General features: G+C 49.1%; 1 protein-coding gene across 1 annotated transcript in view; it reads left to right on the forward strand.

The window, feature by feature from the left end:
* CARMIL3 (capping protein regulator and myosin 1 linker 3) overlaps nucleotides 1-16,685 on the forward strand; it is a 58,632-nt gene that overhangs the window by 30,544 nt on the left and 11,403 nt on the right. The window contains exons 15-30 of the mRNA XM_054994609.1: nucleotides 21-97; nucleotides 588-692; nucleotides 2,271-2,340; nucleotides 3,835-3,916; nucleotides 4,001-4,097; nucleotides 7,583-7,637; nucleotides 8,626-8,798; nucleotides 9,139-9,207; nucleotides 11,978-12,071; nucleotides 12,177-12,275; nucleotides 12,483-12,611; nucleotides 13,980-14,093; nucleotides 15,142-15,317; nucleotides 15,508-15,595; nucleotides 16,184-16,312; nucleotides 16,426-16,489. Coding sequence (XP_054850584.1) covers nucleotides 21-97; nucleotides 588-692; nucleotides 2,271-2,340; nucleotides 3,835-3,916; nucleotides 4,001-4,097; nucleotides 7,583-7,637; nucleotides 8,626-8,798; nucleotides 9,139-9,207; nucleotides 11,978-12,071; nucleotides 12,177-12,275; nucleotides 12,483-12,611; nucleotides 13,980-14,093; nucleotides 15,142-15,317; nucleotides 15,508-15,595; nucleotides 16,184-16,312; nucleotides 16,426-16,489 — 1,621 coding nt within the window. The remainder of the gene's footprint in view (nucleotides 1-20; nucleotides 98-587; nucleotides 693-2,270; nucleotides 2,341-3,834; nucleotides 3,917-4,000; nucleotides 4,098-7,582; nucleotides 7,638-8,625; nucleotides 8,799-9,138; nucleotides 9,208-11,977; nucleotides 12,072-12,176; nucleotides 12,276-12,482; nucleotides 12,612-13,979; nucleotides 14,094-15,141; nucleotides 15,318-15,507; nucleotides 15,596-16,183; nucleotides 16,313-16,425; nucleotides 16,490-16,685) is intronic.

Here is a 16,685-nt window from a genome sequence, read left to right on the forward strand (position 1 = left end):
TCTCTCCTCTCTCCCTCTAGCTCTTCGGGGCCCTTTTGCATGGCTGTTGCCCACGGCTTAGCTACCTCAATCTCGCACGAAACACCTTCTCCCACCGGTAAGAAACGGACTTCTCTCATGCTCAGGGCTTTTTTTTTCTGGGAAAAGAGGTGGTGGAACTCAGTGGGTTGCCCTTGGAGAAAATGGTCACATGGCCAACTCCCCTCTGTCTGGAGATCAGGGGGCGGGGCCACCAGCCATGTGACCATTATCAAGAGGTTCCGGAACTCCGTTCCACTGTGTTCCAGCTGAAAAAAAGCCCTGCTCATGCTTCTGGTGGAGGGCTTGCTCTACTTCCCCCGACTTCTCTTTCTGTGGCTCAACCAAAAGTGTAACTCTGGCTGAGCCAAAAGCTCTTTCTGGCGGGCCTTTGCACTCACTTGGCATCTTGTTGGGGTTGCCACCATTCGCACAGGTGACAAAACCTCGTGCGAGTGTGAACGGAGAGGCGTGGGCTCCTTTGCCTCACCGGTGTCACATTTAAATTGGGCCCTCCTTGACACTCAGGAAAGGGGCTCAGTTGGGGTTGCTTCCGTCTCGTTCTGCAGGAAAGGAAAGGGGATGCACCCTTCTCTCAAGCAGTTCTTCTGCAGCGCCTATTCCCTCAGCTACGTCAACCTCTCAGGCATCAAAATGCCTGTGGAGGCATTAAGGTGAGTGGGTGTGGTGGGACTCTCTCCGGGGCTTGTTGCAAACTCCTGGGTGACTATGGAAAGCCATCCAGGAGATCTCGCTAGGGGTATTTTAAGAAAATGCATCCCTCCCCCAGCTGCCTTTCATCCCGGCGCCTTTGACCACCTGCTTGGCTGTCACCATCCTTGCCCCAGATCTGGTGCCGGAGACCACCTGGCAGCCCTACAGTCTAAGTATCAGATGACGCATTTCCTGGCAGAGGAGGAAGGCATGACAAGGGAGGGCAAGTCTCCTGGGGTGAAATCTTCTGGATTAACTTCAGCGTTGGCAATCTGGGCAGATAACAGTGGGCTGGCGTGAATTCCCGTGGCTTCATGGGCCATTTCCACGCGGCTTACCTTGTTCTGGAAAACAGCGAAATCTCACACAAAATTGCGTGAAAAGACGTTGTTATCGCACGAAATTGTGCGAGAAGACGCGATAACAGTGTCTTCTCGCGAGATTTCGTGTGAGATTTCACTGTTTTCTGGAACAAGGTAAGCCGTGTGGAAACGGCCAAGGATTTCAGTGTTCTAAACACAATTACCACCGTGCTAAGTCTAAATTCCAAACGCTGGAAGAGAACCCCCAGCTCTCCAGTCACCAAACGTGCGCCCGGTGTGGGTGCATTTTCGTGAACTTACTCAAAGTCGCTTAACATACACAAATGTCTTACGGAATCAAAGCCTGTATTTATTATTTCCTGTCATCAATTTGCTGACGATAGGATAAACGACTGCAACAGTACAGGCAACTGTCTGCTTCCGAATGTAATGGCCGAAACCTTAGCATCGTCCAAACATAGCAAGTTTGTTCACTGGAAAGCTAGAAGTTCTCTTCAAGAGTTTGGAAGAAAAAAGAAAAATAGAAAAAACATTAAGAGACTTTGGTTATCTTCACATTTACCCTTTGGAATTTTGTACGGTTATTTGTATCTTTGCAATTGTGTACTATCCCTTTAAGGAATTGTGTATCCTTGTAAGAATATAATTTTAAATACAAGTGTACAATGGAAATTACTAAAAATATTTGAATTTTAGTCTTAGCACGGCAGTAATTGTGTTTATAATGGCTTCAAGGAGTGCTACTCTAGGGGTAGTCGTTCTGTAGGGCACGAGGCAATTTTTTTTAACATAAACTCTCAATATCCTAGCAAATGAAATATGAACACCATGGCAGGTTAGCAAAGGGATGAAGTTTGTAGTTTTGAATTTACTGGATCAGGTGCCCTCTGTTGGAGAATGCAAGTTCTACCTCTGATAACTTATGAAAAAGGCTAAATTCTGGCCGTTTCCACACGGCTTACCTTTTGCCAGAATGTGGCGTGTTCTCACACGAAAATCATGCGAAAACAGCATCTTCCTGGCGCAATTTCGCACACGAAGACGCTGTATCCTGACAAAAGGTAAGCCATGTGGAAACGGCCTCTTTTTCAAAGCGCCACTGTCCCATTTTCCAAGCAATATGGAGCTGTTTCAAAAGTAGGAGCAGGGTCCTTCGGGGGTCTGGCCAAGGACTCCTTATTCACCGGACTCCTTTTTCTAATTTTTTTCACACAGGTCTCTTTTCCAAGGTTTGTCAGCCAACACTCACCTCAGTGACCTTCACTTGGACTTGAGCGGATGTGAGGTAATGCGGACAATGAATATATCCTTCCTTACGTCCATCCACTTTGACGTTCACCAAAGTTTGCAGGACAGGCACATGCCCTCGTTCATTCTCAGTCACTGTTACCCTTCGCATGATAATGGCCACTTAAGATGGCCTCTGCCTAGTGACGAATCAGCATGGTCGCCATTTTGTATGAAGCAACTCTTCGTGGACAAGATGGGGCCTTTCTCAGCCTCTGACAATTGCAGAGTGTCTGGTAGTATCACAGAGGCTGGCCCAACGATGGGTCAGTTTTCACAAAGAGCCATTCTACATGGAGAGGAAGCTGATTCAAGAACCTGAATGTGGTTGTCGGAACATGTAGCCCACCCTCCACCCTCCATCACATGCTTTTAAGCCGCCTCGTGCCTCCACACACTGGACTGTTTTTGTCCTAGAGCAGTCATTCACAACTCAGTTTTCCTGTGCGGGCCAAGACAATCCAGGAGGTGTAAGATGGCTGTAGCTTAGCGATGTGCAGATGCAGCCAAAGCCCCCGCTCTTCTGCCCAGTCTCCCTGCCCACTCTCTCCTTTTCTGATCTTATCTCCTTCATTCCTCTTCTGTGTTCTGGATCACCCTGTATTGCTCAGTATAGCCATTTTTAACATGAAGCTCTGAAATCTTTGGCACTCAAGAGCAAATGTGTGCAAGGCGGATCCGTAGGAATAGCCTTAGAAATTTTCACATCTTTCTTTCTCCATGAACTCGCCAGGGGGCACAAGGCCAGCTGTTATCCTTTGGCCTCAGTTCCTGTGAAATGGGAATAATGATCTGCCCAGCTCCTATTGCAGGGATTAATAAGGTAAAATCTGTAATGAGATTTGGACATTTAAAATTGCTTTAAGAGGTATTGAAATCTGGAATACCAGCGAAGTTCCACAAAACTAATGACACAGACTTCTGCTGTGCTCCCATGTGCTATTTCTCAGAGATCGTTAGTGTTCTCCAGGTAGCCTTCCCAGTTGTCCACCGGTGGCGGACAATCTCCTGGGGGTTTGCCCCATTGCCCGCCGATCGCTGGTGGTTGGCGGTAGTTGCAAATCCCCCTGGAGATAGCTTGCCACCGGAAAGCAACCAAGGAAAGTGCACTCCGGGTGTGCTTCCGCACTTTTCTGGGGCCAATTTTGGCCCTAAACAGGCCAGAATTAGCCTCATACACCTGTGGCTGGCATGATGACATAACTTCCTGGAAGTGACATCATCATGTAAGCACCGGGAACATGCACTCACTTGGCGTTGGAGTGTCCAAAGGAGAGCCAGGGTGAAAAGCCCTTCTGGAGTAAGAGGCCCCATCCTGTTTTCTCCTCTGACTGTTCTTGCACTGCCATTGTGTTGTGGATACAACAGGATGGGGCCACCTTCTTTCTCAGCACCTCAGAGCTTTCAACAACAGACCAGTAATGAACAGACGTCTTTCCCTTCTTCACCTTGTATTTTTCTTCCCTCGCCCTCCTTTTTGACTTCCCCTTAGCTGCGTTCCCCCGGGGCCCAGGTTCTTCAAGAGCAACTGTCTGGAATTAGCGCCTTGAGTAGTTTGGATCTTTCCGACAACGGTGAGTTGGCGTGTTTTGAGGCCACCGCTTGGCTCCCATCTTTGCGTTCCCATCCAAACTGACTCGGTCTTCTCTTTCCTCCAGGCTTCGATACAGACTTGCTTACCTTGGTGCCAGCCCTGGGCAAGAATAAATTGCTGAAGCACCTCTGGCTGGGCAAGAACTTCAACGTCAAATCCCGGTGGGTTGACCCCATCCCCATGTTGCGTGATCGTGAACGATCCCTTGCCATTAAGGCCCTGCCAAAGAGGGCAAAGCTGCCTTCTTGATGATAATGTATGATCGAGAGCAGAGGTTCTCAACCTTTCATATCTGATGTTGCACCACTCTTATAAAAAAAAAAACTGGGTCCCACCAGGATAGAAACAAAAGGCCCACTTTTTATGAGGACATTTACATGTTTTCAGGCATTCTGTTGTTATTTATTTATTTATGTATATATGTTTGTATGTATGTCCTTTGTAGTCTGCCTTTCTCACTGAGATTCAAGGCGGATTACACAGTGTGAGATTAGCACAGTCAGTATCGAGGACATTTCCAGAAACAATGCCACAGGGTAGATAAATGCAAGTTTACAAAGACAGAGCATTAGCAAGTATCCGATACAGAGTTGAAGAAGTGCTGAAATAGAGCATAAGCAATTCTAGGACTGGCGTTAGACAACGTAGGGTCGTACTTAAAGCAACAGGTAGTACATAGGAGCACACACTTAAAACAAAAAGAGTCCAGTAGCACCTTTAAGACTAACCAATTTTATTGTAGCATAAGCTTTCAAGAATCACAGTTCTTGCATGGAGGTCCAACAGCTAGTTCAAAAGGCAACATAGTGGTGAAGTCTCTGGTCCCTAACTCATTAGTGGAGCATCTCTTTGAGACCCCCTCCCTACAATACAGCCCTCCTATCTGTGTAAAAAGCCCTTTTGAATGATTCAGTTTTGCATTGTTTGTGGAAGGCCAGGAGCGTGTCAGACTGGCTTGTTAAAAGTTGCAATCCAGACTACCCCTTGCAATGAGACAAGAGTCCATCGATTTCAAAAGGTTTACTGAAGAAAAACAACCATTATAGTCCACATTCCAAGACACAAGGATCTTGGCTGATATTGAAGCATTGTTACGAATGACAGGTAAAGGCTGAGGTACAGAATAGCAATTCCCCGCAGGCTCCATCCTCCCCCACAGTTCTCACAACAAACGGTCCGAGGGTAAGAAAGTGAAAGTTTCTCAAGGCTTGAAAGGCTGTAGACAAAACATTCCTCTTCTCCCTGGGATCTTCCAGCGAACAGCTTGCCACCTGCAAAAGAAGCACTTAAGATACTGACAGGATTAAAATGGAGTCTCTTTGGTTGAAACATACCTAAAACATAGCCAGAACCTGACAGAGAGGAGGCCAAGAAGGCAGTCCTGACCTCCTCAGGCAGGCCGTTCCATAGGACAGGGGCCAACGCACAGAAAGCCCGTGTACAGGCAGCTATTGATTTTGCCCATGTGCAGGGTGGCACCTGCCGGAGACCCTGTTCAGATGAGTGAAGCTGCCATGAAGGGACACAGTGGAAGTGACGGTCCCGTGGGTATGCCGGACCGAGGCCATGTATGTGATAGCCAAAATCTTGAACTGAGCACGGTAACTGATGGGTAGCCAATGGAGTGACTGCAGGACGGGAGTGATGTTCGTGCTCCTGCTTAACCTAGTTAACTTAGATGGGAGACCTGCGTATAGTGCATTACAATAGTCAAGTCTTGATGTTACCGTAGCATGGATCTAGGTGGCCAGATCGACCATGTTGAGGTAGGAAGCCATCTTCCAGGCTAGAGCGTTATGGTGCATTTTGAGGAGATAAAATGTTGCAGTGGTATTCTTGAGAATCAATTTGATTGCTATGGCTAACTAAAAGGGACTGAGGGAGACACATTCGTAGCAATTGTTGGCACAGCCCTGCACCCCACCTCATAGAATCATAGAATCATAGAGCTGGAAGGGGCCATAGAGACCATCCAGTCCAACCCCCCGCCCAGTGCAGGATCAGCCTAAACCATCTCTGACAAGTATTCATCCAGCCTCTTCTTGAAAACTGCCAGTGAGGGGGAGCTCACCACCTCCCTAGGCAGCTGATTCCACTTTTGAACGACTCTGACCGTGAAAAAGTTTTTCCGAATATCCAGTCGGTACCTTTGTGCATGTAATTTAAGCCCGTTGCTTCGGGTCCTACCCTCTGTTGCCAACTGGAACAGCTCCTTGCCCTCCTCCAAATGACAGCCTTTCAAATATTTAAAGAGAGCAATCATGTCCCCCCTCAACCTCCTTTTCTCCAAACTAAACATTCCCAAGGCCCTAAGCCTTTCCTCGTAGGGCTCAGTCTCCAGACCCCTGATCATCCTCGTCGCTCTCCTCTGCACCCTCTCAATTTTGTCCACATCCTTTTTTAAGTGAGGCCTCCAGAACTGCACACAATACTCCAGGTGCAGCCTGACCAAGGCAATATAGAGAGGGGCTATGACCTCATACGATTTCGGTGCTATGGCCCCTTTTATACAATCCAGGATTGAATTGGCCTTTTTTGCCACCGCATCACACTGACTGCTCATATTCAGTTTACAGTCCACTCTTACCCCAAGATCTCTTTCACACTACTCTTTCAACTACTTCTCCATCGCTTTGGAGGAATGTGTGAGAACCACAGATCTAGAATCTGAGGTGGGACCAGTCCAGTTGATCTGGCTAGCATGTTTGTATCCTTCCCTTCCTCCAAGGAGCTTGGATAGCATGCATGGTTCTCCCTGCTTTTGCAACAACCCTGCAAAGTAGATCAAGCTGAGGGAGAGTGATGGCCCAAAAGCACCAAGCAAGCTTGCTTGGCAGAGCAAGGATTTGAATATGGTCTCCTATATCCTAGGCCATCACTCTAGCTGCCAATATATCACTGGCCTGGCTCAAGAATGCTCATTCCTGCCTATAATATTAGAGGCAGTTTTGTATAGTGGTTAGCAGGGCTTTTTTCTGGGGAAAGGGTGGAACTCAGTGGGTTGCCCTGGGAGAAAATGGTCACATGGCTGGTGGCCCCTCCCCTCCCCTCTGTGTGGAGATCAGGGGGCGGGGCCACCAGGCATGTGACCATTTTCAAAAGGTTCCGGAACTCCGTTCCACCGCATTCCAGCTGGAAAAAAGTCCTGGTGGTTAGAGTTCCAAAGCTAGGATTTGGGAGAACCAGATTCAAACTTTTCACTCTGCAGCGAAGGTCGCTGGGTGACCTTGGACCTTGCTCTCTTTCTGTGTAACCTCCCTCACAGTTATGTGAATAAAAAGAGGGAATGAGAATCATGTATTCCATCTTAATAGGGTTGCCAACTCCAGCTTGGAAAATTCCTGGATATTTGGGGGTGGAGCCTGGGGAGGGCAGAGCTTGACGAGGGGCAGGACCTCAGTAGGGTATAATGCCACAGAGTCCACCCACCGAAGCAGCTGTTTCTTCCAGGGCAACTGATTTCCGCAATCTGGAGATCAGCTGTAGCTCTGGGAGATCTTCAGGCCCCACCGGGATCTTGGTAACCCTACATCCTAAGCTCCTTGATGGAAATAGCGCACAAGATCCTGTTTGCAGTTCCCCCCACCAGCCCAAATTATATTCTCTTGTTGTTCACCACGGTACATCCCTTCCTATCTCTTCCCAGGACTTTGGAGGAAATCTTGCAAAAGATTGTGCAACTCATCCAAGAAGATGATTGTGTAAGTCTTTTCTGACATGGAGTTTTGGGAGGGAAGGAAATTATATTATGGGTGGCAACCTGAATGGGAGGGTGTGTCAATAACTGAATTATTGCTACTAAAGACATTCTCCTAGATTAGAACTTCAGAGCACCACACAAAACTGGAAAAGGTAGCATTAAAGTAAAAGAATTTAAACTATAAATTATACAAGTCACAGCAGGTCCCTTGATGGTGACCAGCTGTAATGATTAACAGAGCAATCCTAAAAAGAGTTACTGCAGTCTAAGATTATTGAAATCAATGGGCTTAGACTGGAGTTACTCTTCTTAGGATAGCACTGTAAGGGAGCTTCCATGTCCAGAGACAGTATACCTCGGAATAACAGTCTTGGGGGCAGCATCAGGAGAATTCTATTGCCTGTTTGTTGGCTGTAAAGGGCAACTGGTTGCCCACTGTGTGAAACAGTATGCTGAACCAGATGAACGACGGGTACCTCTTACATTCTTAATCCAAATCCCTGCAAAGGAGAAATAACTATGGTGGTAGAGAATGCCCTCAAGTCATAGCTGACTTATGGCGACCCTTGGTGGGCTTTCTCGGCACGAGACTAACAGAAGTGGTTTGCCATTGCCTGCCTCTGCAACCCTGGTCTTTGTTGGAGGCCTCCCATCCAATTACTAACCAAGGCCAACCCTGCTTAGCTTCCGAGATCTGACAAGATCTGGCTCACCTGGGCTCTCCAGGTCAGGGCATTCCCAACCTTAGCAGGATCTATTTTGGATCTTCGCAGCTGGGTCCTGATTCAGGCAGGAAGAAGAGTAAACATTTGCCAGAGAATGAAATCTCCCCATCAGTCCTCATTCTCCCAATCACAGCATGCTTGAAAAATAAAAGGCAGGTCCACAAATTGCAAGCGTGCCAGGTTTGTGGTGCCTGCCAGGCCTGAAACAGCTTTGTCAAGGGTTGAGAATCCAGACTCAGTCCTCCGTCCTGTCCCCTCCCAAAGTCCCTGCAGACTTTCTCGGTCGCTGATTCCCGGCTGAAAACTCGCACCAGCATCCTCATCAACGCCCTCGGCAGTAACACTTGCTTGACCAAGGTGGACCTGAGTGGGAACTGCATGGAGGACATCGGGGCAAAGATGCTGTCCAAAGCCCTGCAGATCAACAGCACGCTGAGGTGGGAGTAACAGCCCTTTTCTGTGTTATATTGCCAGCATTTCGCTCTCATAAATGTCCGTGTCCATTCTCAAATTATGGCGAGAGGGAGTGACGTGGGTAGTCACAAAAGCCCCGCGGGCCTGGACCTCCCAGAATGCAAGCACCGTATTTCCCTCTTATGCCAATTCCTAGCAGCCTTGTGGTAAGGCCAGCACTGAGATGGTGTACCTATCCCTTCATGCCACAGCCTGAGGGCACAGAGCCAGGGCCAGCCATGACTCTGGCCATGGGTGACAGTTTTCTAGCCGGTGAATGGGAAGGAAAAACCACATGGAGTGTTTCCCCTTTCTGACTTCTAGGAGTATTTCCTGGGACAGGAACAACACAACCGCACAAGGTTTCCAAGACATTGCCCGGGCCTTGGAGAAGTGAGTGACTTGGGAGGTATCCCTCGATGGACATCATCACCATCTGCAGCGCTTCTTTAGTGAAAAGTGTGGGCTGGTCAGGGAAGGAAGGGGCTTTTAAGAATGAGCACAGAAACAGCTAGCTGGGATGCCGATGCATTGGTTGAGCTGGTGGAGAGAGCTGGGCTGAACGGCAAAAGAGAACAGGGTTGGTCTGACGCAGCTCGCCACAGTGCTGGGAAATCCGTAGTTTGTCATGGCTGGACAAAAATGTGAGCTGCGATTTTTTTTTTCCCAGTTGGCCAGGTCTCTGGAGTTGGATGGGTGGAGCTTTCGGCCTTGTGAGGGAACGAGCTTTTTTTTGATAAAGGGGAGGGGGGGTGAAAAAGGATAGTTCTTTGTTGCAAGCCCGTCCCCGTGGGAAACATCTTCAGCTAAGCAATACAGGTGGCCTCTTGGGGCAGTGGAGCGAGGAAAACATGGATATACCTAGGGTTGCCAGTCCCCCGCTGGAGCGGGGGATCCTCTACTCCCACCCTCCACCCCCTGCCCCCATTTTCCTGGCTGGCGGGGGGAATGCAACTCCCGGGGTGTGCTCCTGGGTGGCGTAGCACACTCCTACATGCCACAGTGGTCCAATTTGGGCCTGAATCGGGCCACTGCAGAGTGCCGGAGCACTACAAAGCCCCATATGCCACCCAGCAACACTCCCATGCACCACAGTGGCCCGATTCAGGCCAAATTAGGCCCAAATCGGGCCTGAATCTGGCTGAATCCAGCCCAATTCATCCCCCTGGCGAGCGCTGAGGTGCTCCCAGGGCAGCAAGTGGCCTGCGCGATGATATGACTTCCCAGAAGTGACATCATTGCGCAGGCTGGGAGCGCGTGTGCGAAGAGAAATCAGAAGGTATATGCCAGGCCTCCCACCTCCCACCCGGGGGTAGGGGGACCTGACAACCTTAGATGTACCCCAGGGTCTGGAAATATTCCTAGCCAGCAGTAACTGAGAAAGTGCCTAGCACCATCTCTTGGGAGGGAGCTGCCCCTGGTTGGGTCCAGCTCAGACCTGGCTGGCAGTGGCATGGGCCCAGAAAGTGACAGGGTGACAGATTGCCTTGACAGATTGCCTTGAACCAGCCTAATTTGTGGGTTGATGAATTGGCCAAGCTGGCTGTGCTATGGAAACGAGGAAAGGTGATAACGGAAAGCAGGAGCTTGAGGGACAGGTGGAATTGAGTCATCAGTCACTGTCACAGGGGTTGTAGGACCGCACAACAACGTCTGCTACGATCAGAGGCCCACCAGGTTTTGTCGTTGTTTTCTACAGGACTCAGTTTCAGAGCAGGGGGAAACACGTATGTCTTAAACAGTGCCATTATAGATCAAGATGGGTAGCCGTGTTAGTTTGCCTGTAGTAGTAGAAAAGAGCAAGAGTCCAGTAGCACCTATAAGCAGGGCTTTTTTTCAGCAGGAACGCAATGGAATGGAGTTCCGGCACCTCTTGAAAATGGTCACATGGCCGGTGGCCCCACCCCCTGATCTCCAGACAGAGGGGAGTTTAGATTGCCCTCCGTGTCCAGTGGCGCAGAGGGCAATCTAAACTCCTCTCTGTCTGGAGATCAGGGGGTGGGGCCACCGGCCATGTGACCATTTTTGCCGAGGGCAATTTTAAAAACCTCCCCCCTTGTTCCAGCAGACCCAAAGTGACGTCATTGTGCGGTCTTGAGTTCCACCACTGAGTTCCACCACCTCTTTTCCCAGAAAAAAAGCCCTGCCTATAAAACTAACAAAAATTGTGGTAGGGCATGAGTTTTTGTGAGTCACAGCTCACTTCTTTAGATACAGCTAGAATGTGAGTCCATCTGTCCTTATAGCTTGGCGAATGGGGTGATTTCCACACCTTTGGAGTGGGAGCAATTTGGAACAAAGTAAGTTCTTGGCATCTGAAATCATTCCACTCACCAAGATCTAAGGATGGATGGACTCACATTCTAGCTTTATTTGATTCTTGCTCTTTCCTAATGCTGTTATAGTGAGTAAATCTCGTAAGTTTATCATGGCCGATTCCAGACGGCCCTCCGCATCCCGAAACGTCGCGTTTTCTCGCGCGAGGTCGCGCAAAACTCGCGCGAGAATCCGCGCGACGACGCGCGACATTTCGGGATGCGGAGGGCCGTCTGGAATCGGCCCAGGTCAGAAAAAACCCTTCCACACCAGGGGATCCCCATCACCACCAATATCTGGAGACTTATGCTTGGAGATTTTAAGCGAGCGCTCGTGCAATTTCAGATAAAGCCTTTCTCTCAACACACACCATAACTACCATGAAAGGGAGGCACCAAGGTGTGTATTTGAACCTCCGAAAAACAAAAGTTACAGAGAGTATACATTACATATATTGTGTGTACTGGTAACCCAGCAGATCCTCGAGATGAAGAAAAGCTTATATCTAGTGGGGGGTCATTCGAGGTAGAGAGGCGGAAGGATGAGAACTTTCTTTGTTCCGAATTGCTCCGAGTGTGTGGAAATGCACACTCAAAAGGCTGACACTGCGTGGGGAGAAAATTCGGAGGAAAGAAATAGCAGGCAGAGAAAGGGGTAAGAGCTTCACCCACCCCCCACCCCCTTGCTGCCTCCACCAGGAATAGCTTTTCCTCACTTAATAGGTTCATTGGGCTATCATTTCACATCTCTTGGGCTTTGTGTCTATTTGTAAAAGCAGCCTCAGCTGTGGGGAAGGGGTTTTCTTCAATATGGCCTATCACTATCACTTCCACTTCCTCTCCTGCAGCAACTACACCCTTAAGTTCATGTCCTTCCCTATGAACGACATCACCGCAGCCTATCGCAACACCCCCGAGCGGACAGATGAAGTGTGGCAAAAGGTGAGTCCTGACCACACCCTCCCCCTTCTGCTGAGCCAAAGGAGCGTTGCCAAAACCTGCCATGCGTCACCTTCTCTGTGTCTTTCCCATCTTCCTCCGCTTCAGATCCAGTGGTGTCTTCTCAGGAACAACCACTCACAAAAGTTCCCCCAGGATCAAGCCTTCCGCCTCCACCAAGGAATCGTCACCAATAGCGCCGAGCAAGTAAACGTTCCCATCTCCCTGTACAACCCCCTCCCTCTCTGCCCGTCCTAATGCCGTGGCGCCGCACAGTTCCTCTCCGTCTAAAGATGGAAACGGGATGCAGAATAGTGCAGGATCTGCCAGCCCGAGGCAGGGTGAAGGGAGGTCCAGGGCTTGGTGGGGCTGGTGGGGCAGGAGTTAATGGCTCTGTGTCCTTCCTCTCCCCAGATGATGAGCCGCCTGTGTGTGAGAGTCCAGGAAGAAGTGCGGGTGCTCCGAACCTGCTCGGCTGATTCCGTCCAGGAGGAGGTGCTGTATGCACGAGAGCTCATGAAGGAAGCCAAGAATTCACGGGCGGTGAGATAGCCACCTTCATCTTGGTGGCTAAGAATTATTCCCCCTCAGTGTAGTCTCCTCCATGCATATCTGCCTTCGATATCCATGGCCAGAAGTTATTGACCCTGAATACTTCCTGTTCCACACACCTATAAGGGCTCGTCTATACGAGAGGTGTAATGCATTCCCCCTCACAGCAGTCTCCTCCTTACATATCTGTCTCCAATATCCATGGCTAGAAATTATTGATCCTGAATCTCTCATGTTCCACACACCTATGAGGGCTCATCTGCACATTAGGTGTGTGATGAGTCCACAATCCAATTTTCAGTCACACAAAACATTCGGGGGACTCGCCTTAGAAAGTGCTCCATCCCTCAGAGCTCTGCATTGAGGTGTGAGGAGAGGCTTTTGCCTTCTCTCCTATGGTATTTTCCCTTGTCCACTGAGGAAAACATTGCTGGAAGGAAGGCGTAAGTCCCTCGTCCCCATAGGCAGCGCACCTGAGTCACATTGACTGCTGGAGGGCTTTCTAAAGTTCTCTGATGCTACATGTGAATGAGAGTCAGGTTGGGGAATCCCCAACACAACTTGCATCCCACATCTCTTGTAGACGAGAGCGAAGCTTATCACCCAGCTTAACTGGAGCCACAATTTAGCCCCAGACACTGTCATATGGAGTTACCTCATTCTGATTGTTGGTCTCCTGTCACTCACAGTTAGCTACAGTCACTGGCAGCCGCTCTCCAAAGTGTTAGCCAGAAAAGGGTCTTTTCAAACCCCCAGGCCAGGGCCCTTCGAATCCAAAACTTCAGGGGCTATTTTGGGGACCTTTTGTGTGGAAGCAGATGCGCTAACCTCAACTATACAGCTCTTTTCCCCCTGCAGGAGCCCAGCCGGGACCAACAGTACATAATAGAGAAAAGAGCCAGTTTGGTGTAGTGGTTAAAAGCAGCAGGACTGTAATCTGGAGAGCCAGGTTTGAGTCCCCCACTCCTGCACTTGAAGCCAGCTGGGTGACCTTGGGTCAGTCACAGCTTTTCGGAGCTCTCTCAGCCCCACCCACCTCACAGGGTGATTGTCGTGAGGATAGTAATAACACACTTTGTAAACCGCTCTATTGTAAACCGTTAAGTTGTCCTGAAGGGCGGGATATAAAATGAATGTTATTAATATTATTATTCCAGAGCATAAGCACAGTGCCTTTTCCTCAAAGTCATGAAATCCCTGTCATCCCATCATCACTTCTGGGCAGAATTAATTTCCTCCAGATGGTCCTGGTCCATAAATTTCTCTCTCCACTTTTCCCACCCTCGAGCTCAAAGGCTTCCCCACCAGTGTCCGCTTAGCTATATCCCAGTGAATCCCTCTTTCTGCTTTGTTCCTCAGCTCTTCCCCAGCCTGTACGAGCTTGGGCATATATTGGCCAGCGATGGGCCAGTCCGACACAGACTGGAGTCAGTAGCCAGTGAGGTGTCAAAGGCCGTGGACAAAGAGCTGCAGGTAACTCGAAGGGGAGGGAGAGTCAGGGAGGCACCCTCGTGCTCTTTCCAATCAGGGCACAGGTCTGGGCAGAATATTTAGATGCTGCTCTGATCAGGACAGGAGAAAACAATTCGGGGCCTATATATCGGATGGAGGCAGCATTTGAGATACCTTGTTGGGACCGGGCCTCTTAACATAATTTCTACCTCAGAAATCTTGCGGAAGCCTCTCTTTCCAGGTGTGTTTATCAGGGTGACCAAATTTACTGAGGGGAAATCCTTCTCCACCTGTAATCGTTTTGTAATTCCTAGTCCTGTTGCATTGTTTATGGGATATCTTAAGCAGTATGACTACATTTTCTCTCTCTTTGTACTGTATAACAATAGAAAGTGCATAGAAACTTATACAAGCACTACATTTGAATTCAATATAAGCTAATAGAAAAATATATTCAGAATATATAACAGCACAGCTAAATTATATAATAACTCTCATCCCCTCTCCTTAGTTGCATTCACCCAAACTTTAATGTCAATAATTTTTAATCAATTATTTCTCCTGTGTTTTATCTTCGTGGCATAATTAACTTACCTTAATCTTATCCTTAGTAATCAAAGAAATTTTTCTGTTTTTTCCAAAATTCTCCTGTTGGTCTATTGTGCACATACAAGGTTAATTTGGTTGTTGATGCGTATCCGTACATCTTGTCTATCCTCTCTGGCATGTCAGGGTATAAATCTGTTTTCCATTTCGCTGCATATAGTACCTTTGCAGCTGTCACTATGTACCGGAAAAGATCTCCCTGTTCTTTTGTAACATTATTCGGTAAAATGTTTAGTAACAAACTTCTCGGATTTAACTCAAACCTGAGCTTGAGAACCTTCTGCATCTCTTCATGTATCTTTATCCAGTATCTTTGTGCTTCCTTACATGTCCACCACATAACAATGTGTTTGATTCCTTGAAGAGGCCCTCATGCAGACACACCATGTGTGTTGGACTGCTGGGAATTTTGTATCCCATCATGCTCTTCTCCTGTGTGATCCGCTGCTCCTGTCCTCTCCAGGTGATCCTGGAGTCTATGGTCGCCCTTACCCAGGAGCTCTGCCCGCATGCCGTGCAGGCGGCCGAAGAGCATAACAAGATGTTGGCAGCCGTTTCGGAGCGTGTCACTGTCCCCCGAAACTTCATCCGGGGGGCTCTGCTGGAACAGGCCGGGCAGGATATTCAGAACAAGCTCAAGTGAGAAAAGGCGGGGTGGATGGGGGTGTGGGAGGAGGGTGAGCGGAGACGTGATTTCTGGAGCGAGGGTGGCACGGGAGAGTGTCTTGGGCAAGGTCCGGGGCTTTGGACAATGGTAAAGGCCACAGGACACAATGGGGGATTAATGTCTGCTTGACCTCTGACCCTCTCGGTTCTGACCCCTGCCTAGCGAAGTGAAGCTCTCCGTCGTGACGTATCTCACCAACACCATCGTGGAAGAATTGTTGCAGGAACTCTACCACGCTCACAAGAACCTGGTGAGAAACGCCCGCAAACTGCTGACAGCTCGCATTTCACAATCTCAGGGCTTCAAAGGTGAAGCCCTGGAAGCTTATTTTTATATTTCGAGCCTGGTCTTTCCCCTGGCATAAAGGGAAAAAATAACCAGAAAAGGTTCTCTCCATCCAGCATGCACGTTTCCTTCACTGCCGAGTAACCACAACATACACCCATGCACCTAAAGTTAGTAAGCAGGGTGTGGCTGTTTTAGCTGTTGGAATAGCAGCGAGTACTTCTCGTTTTAGAAATGAACTCAAACCACAAGAGGTTCTGTGGTGCAAAATGTTGAGCTGATGAGCCACAACTGACAGAGAAGAACCCCCCTTTTCGGGCGGGGCCTTGAAAGAAGCAAAGCACAAGCCCATGGTTGGGGGACTTTTTGCCATCCTTCTTGTTATGAGCCCATCCTGTCTTCTGTCTTGGCAGGCGAGACAGACAGGCGAAGCAGGCTACAGAGTTTATACCCTAGCTTGCTTCATTCTTACAGCTACATTCTTACACACGTATCCTCAATGTCCCGTAAAGTCACCATCTTTCTCAATCTCTCTTCTCCTTCCCAACCACAGGCCCAGCACATCACCCACCTCCGCCGGCTTTCTGGGGGTCAAGAGAACGCTGCCTTCCCGGAGCAACTGGGGAAGCCCCGTCTCCGTGACCACGAGGAGACCACAGACGATGAGCTTGGCTCCAGCATCGTAAGTACTTGTAGGTTGGCCAGTGTGTGGATTACATTCTGGGGAGATCCGGTGGGCCAAAGTTCCGTGCTCGCAAGGGTGGGTCACCTGACCTCTCTCTTGTCTTCCCGCAGGACACCATGGCCATCAAGAGGCGAAAGAACTGCCGGAGAATCCGGCCTGCTTCTGCTTTCATTAGTGAGTCTACGTCCCAATCTTTCCAGACTGGTCCTCTCTCCTTCTTGTGGTATAAACATCCCGGTGCTGATTCGGCTGCACAAGCTGCCTGAATGGTCCCCTGGAGCAGAGCAGAATTCCAGGGGGAACAATGATGCCACGTGGGGCCCCCTCCCCAGCTTCTTCCTTGGCTACATTCCTAGAGCTCCACCACGGG

The sequence above is a fragment of the Eublepharis macularius genome, chromosome 12 (assembly GCF_028583425.1).
Source record: "Eublepharis macularius isolate TG4126 chromosome 12, MPM_Emac_v1.0, whole genome shotgun sequence".
In the NCBI taxonomy this organism is placed as follows: domain Eukaryota; kingdom Metazoa; phylum Chordata; class Lepidosauria; order Squamata; family Eublepharidae; genus Eublepharis; species Eublepharis macularius.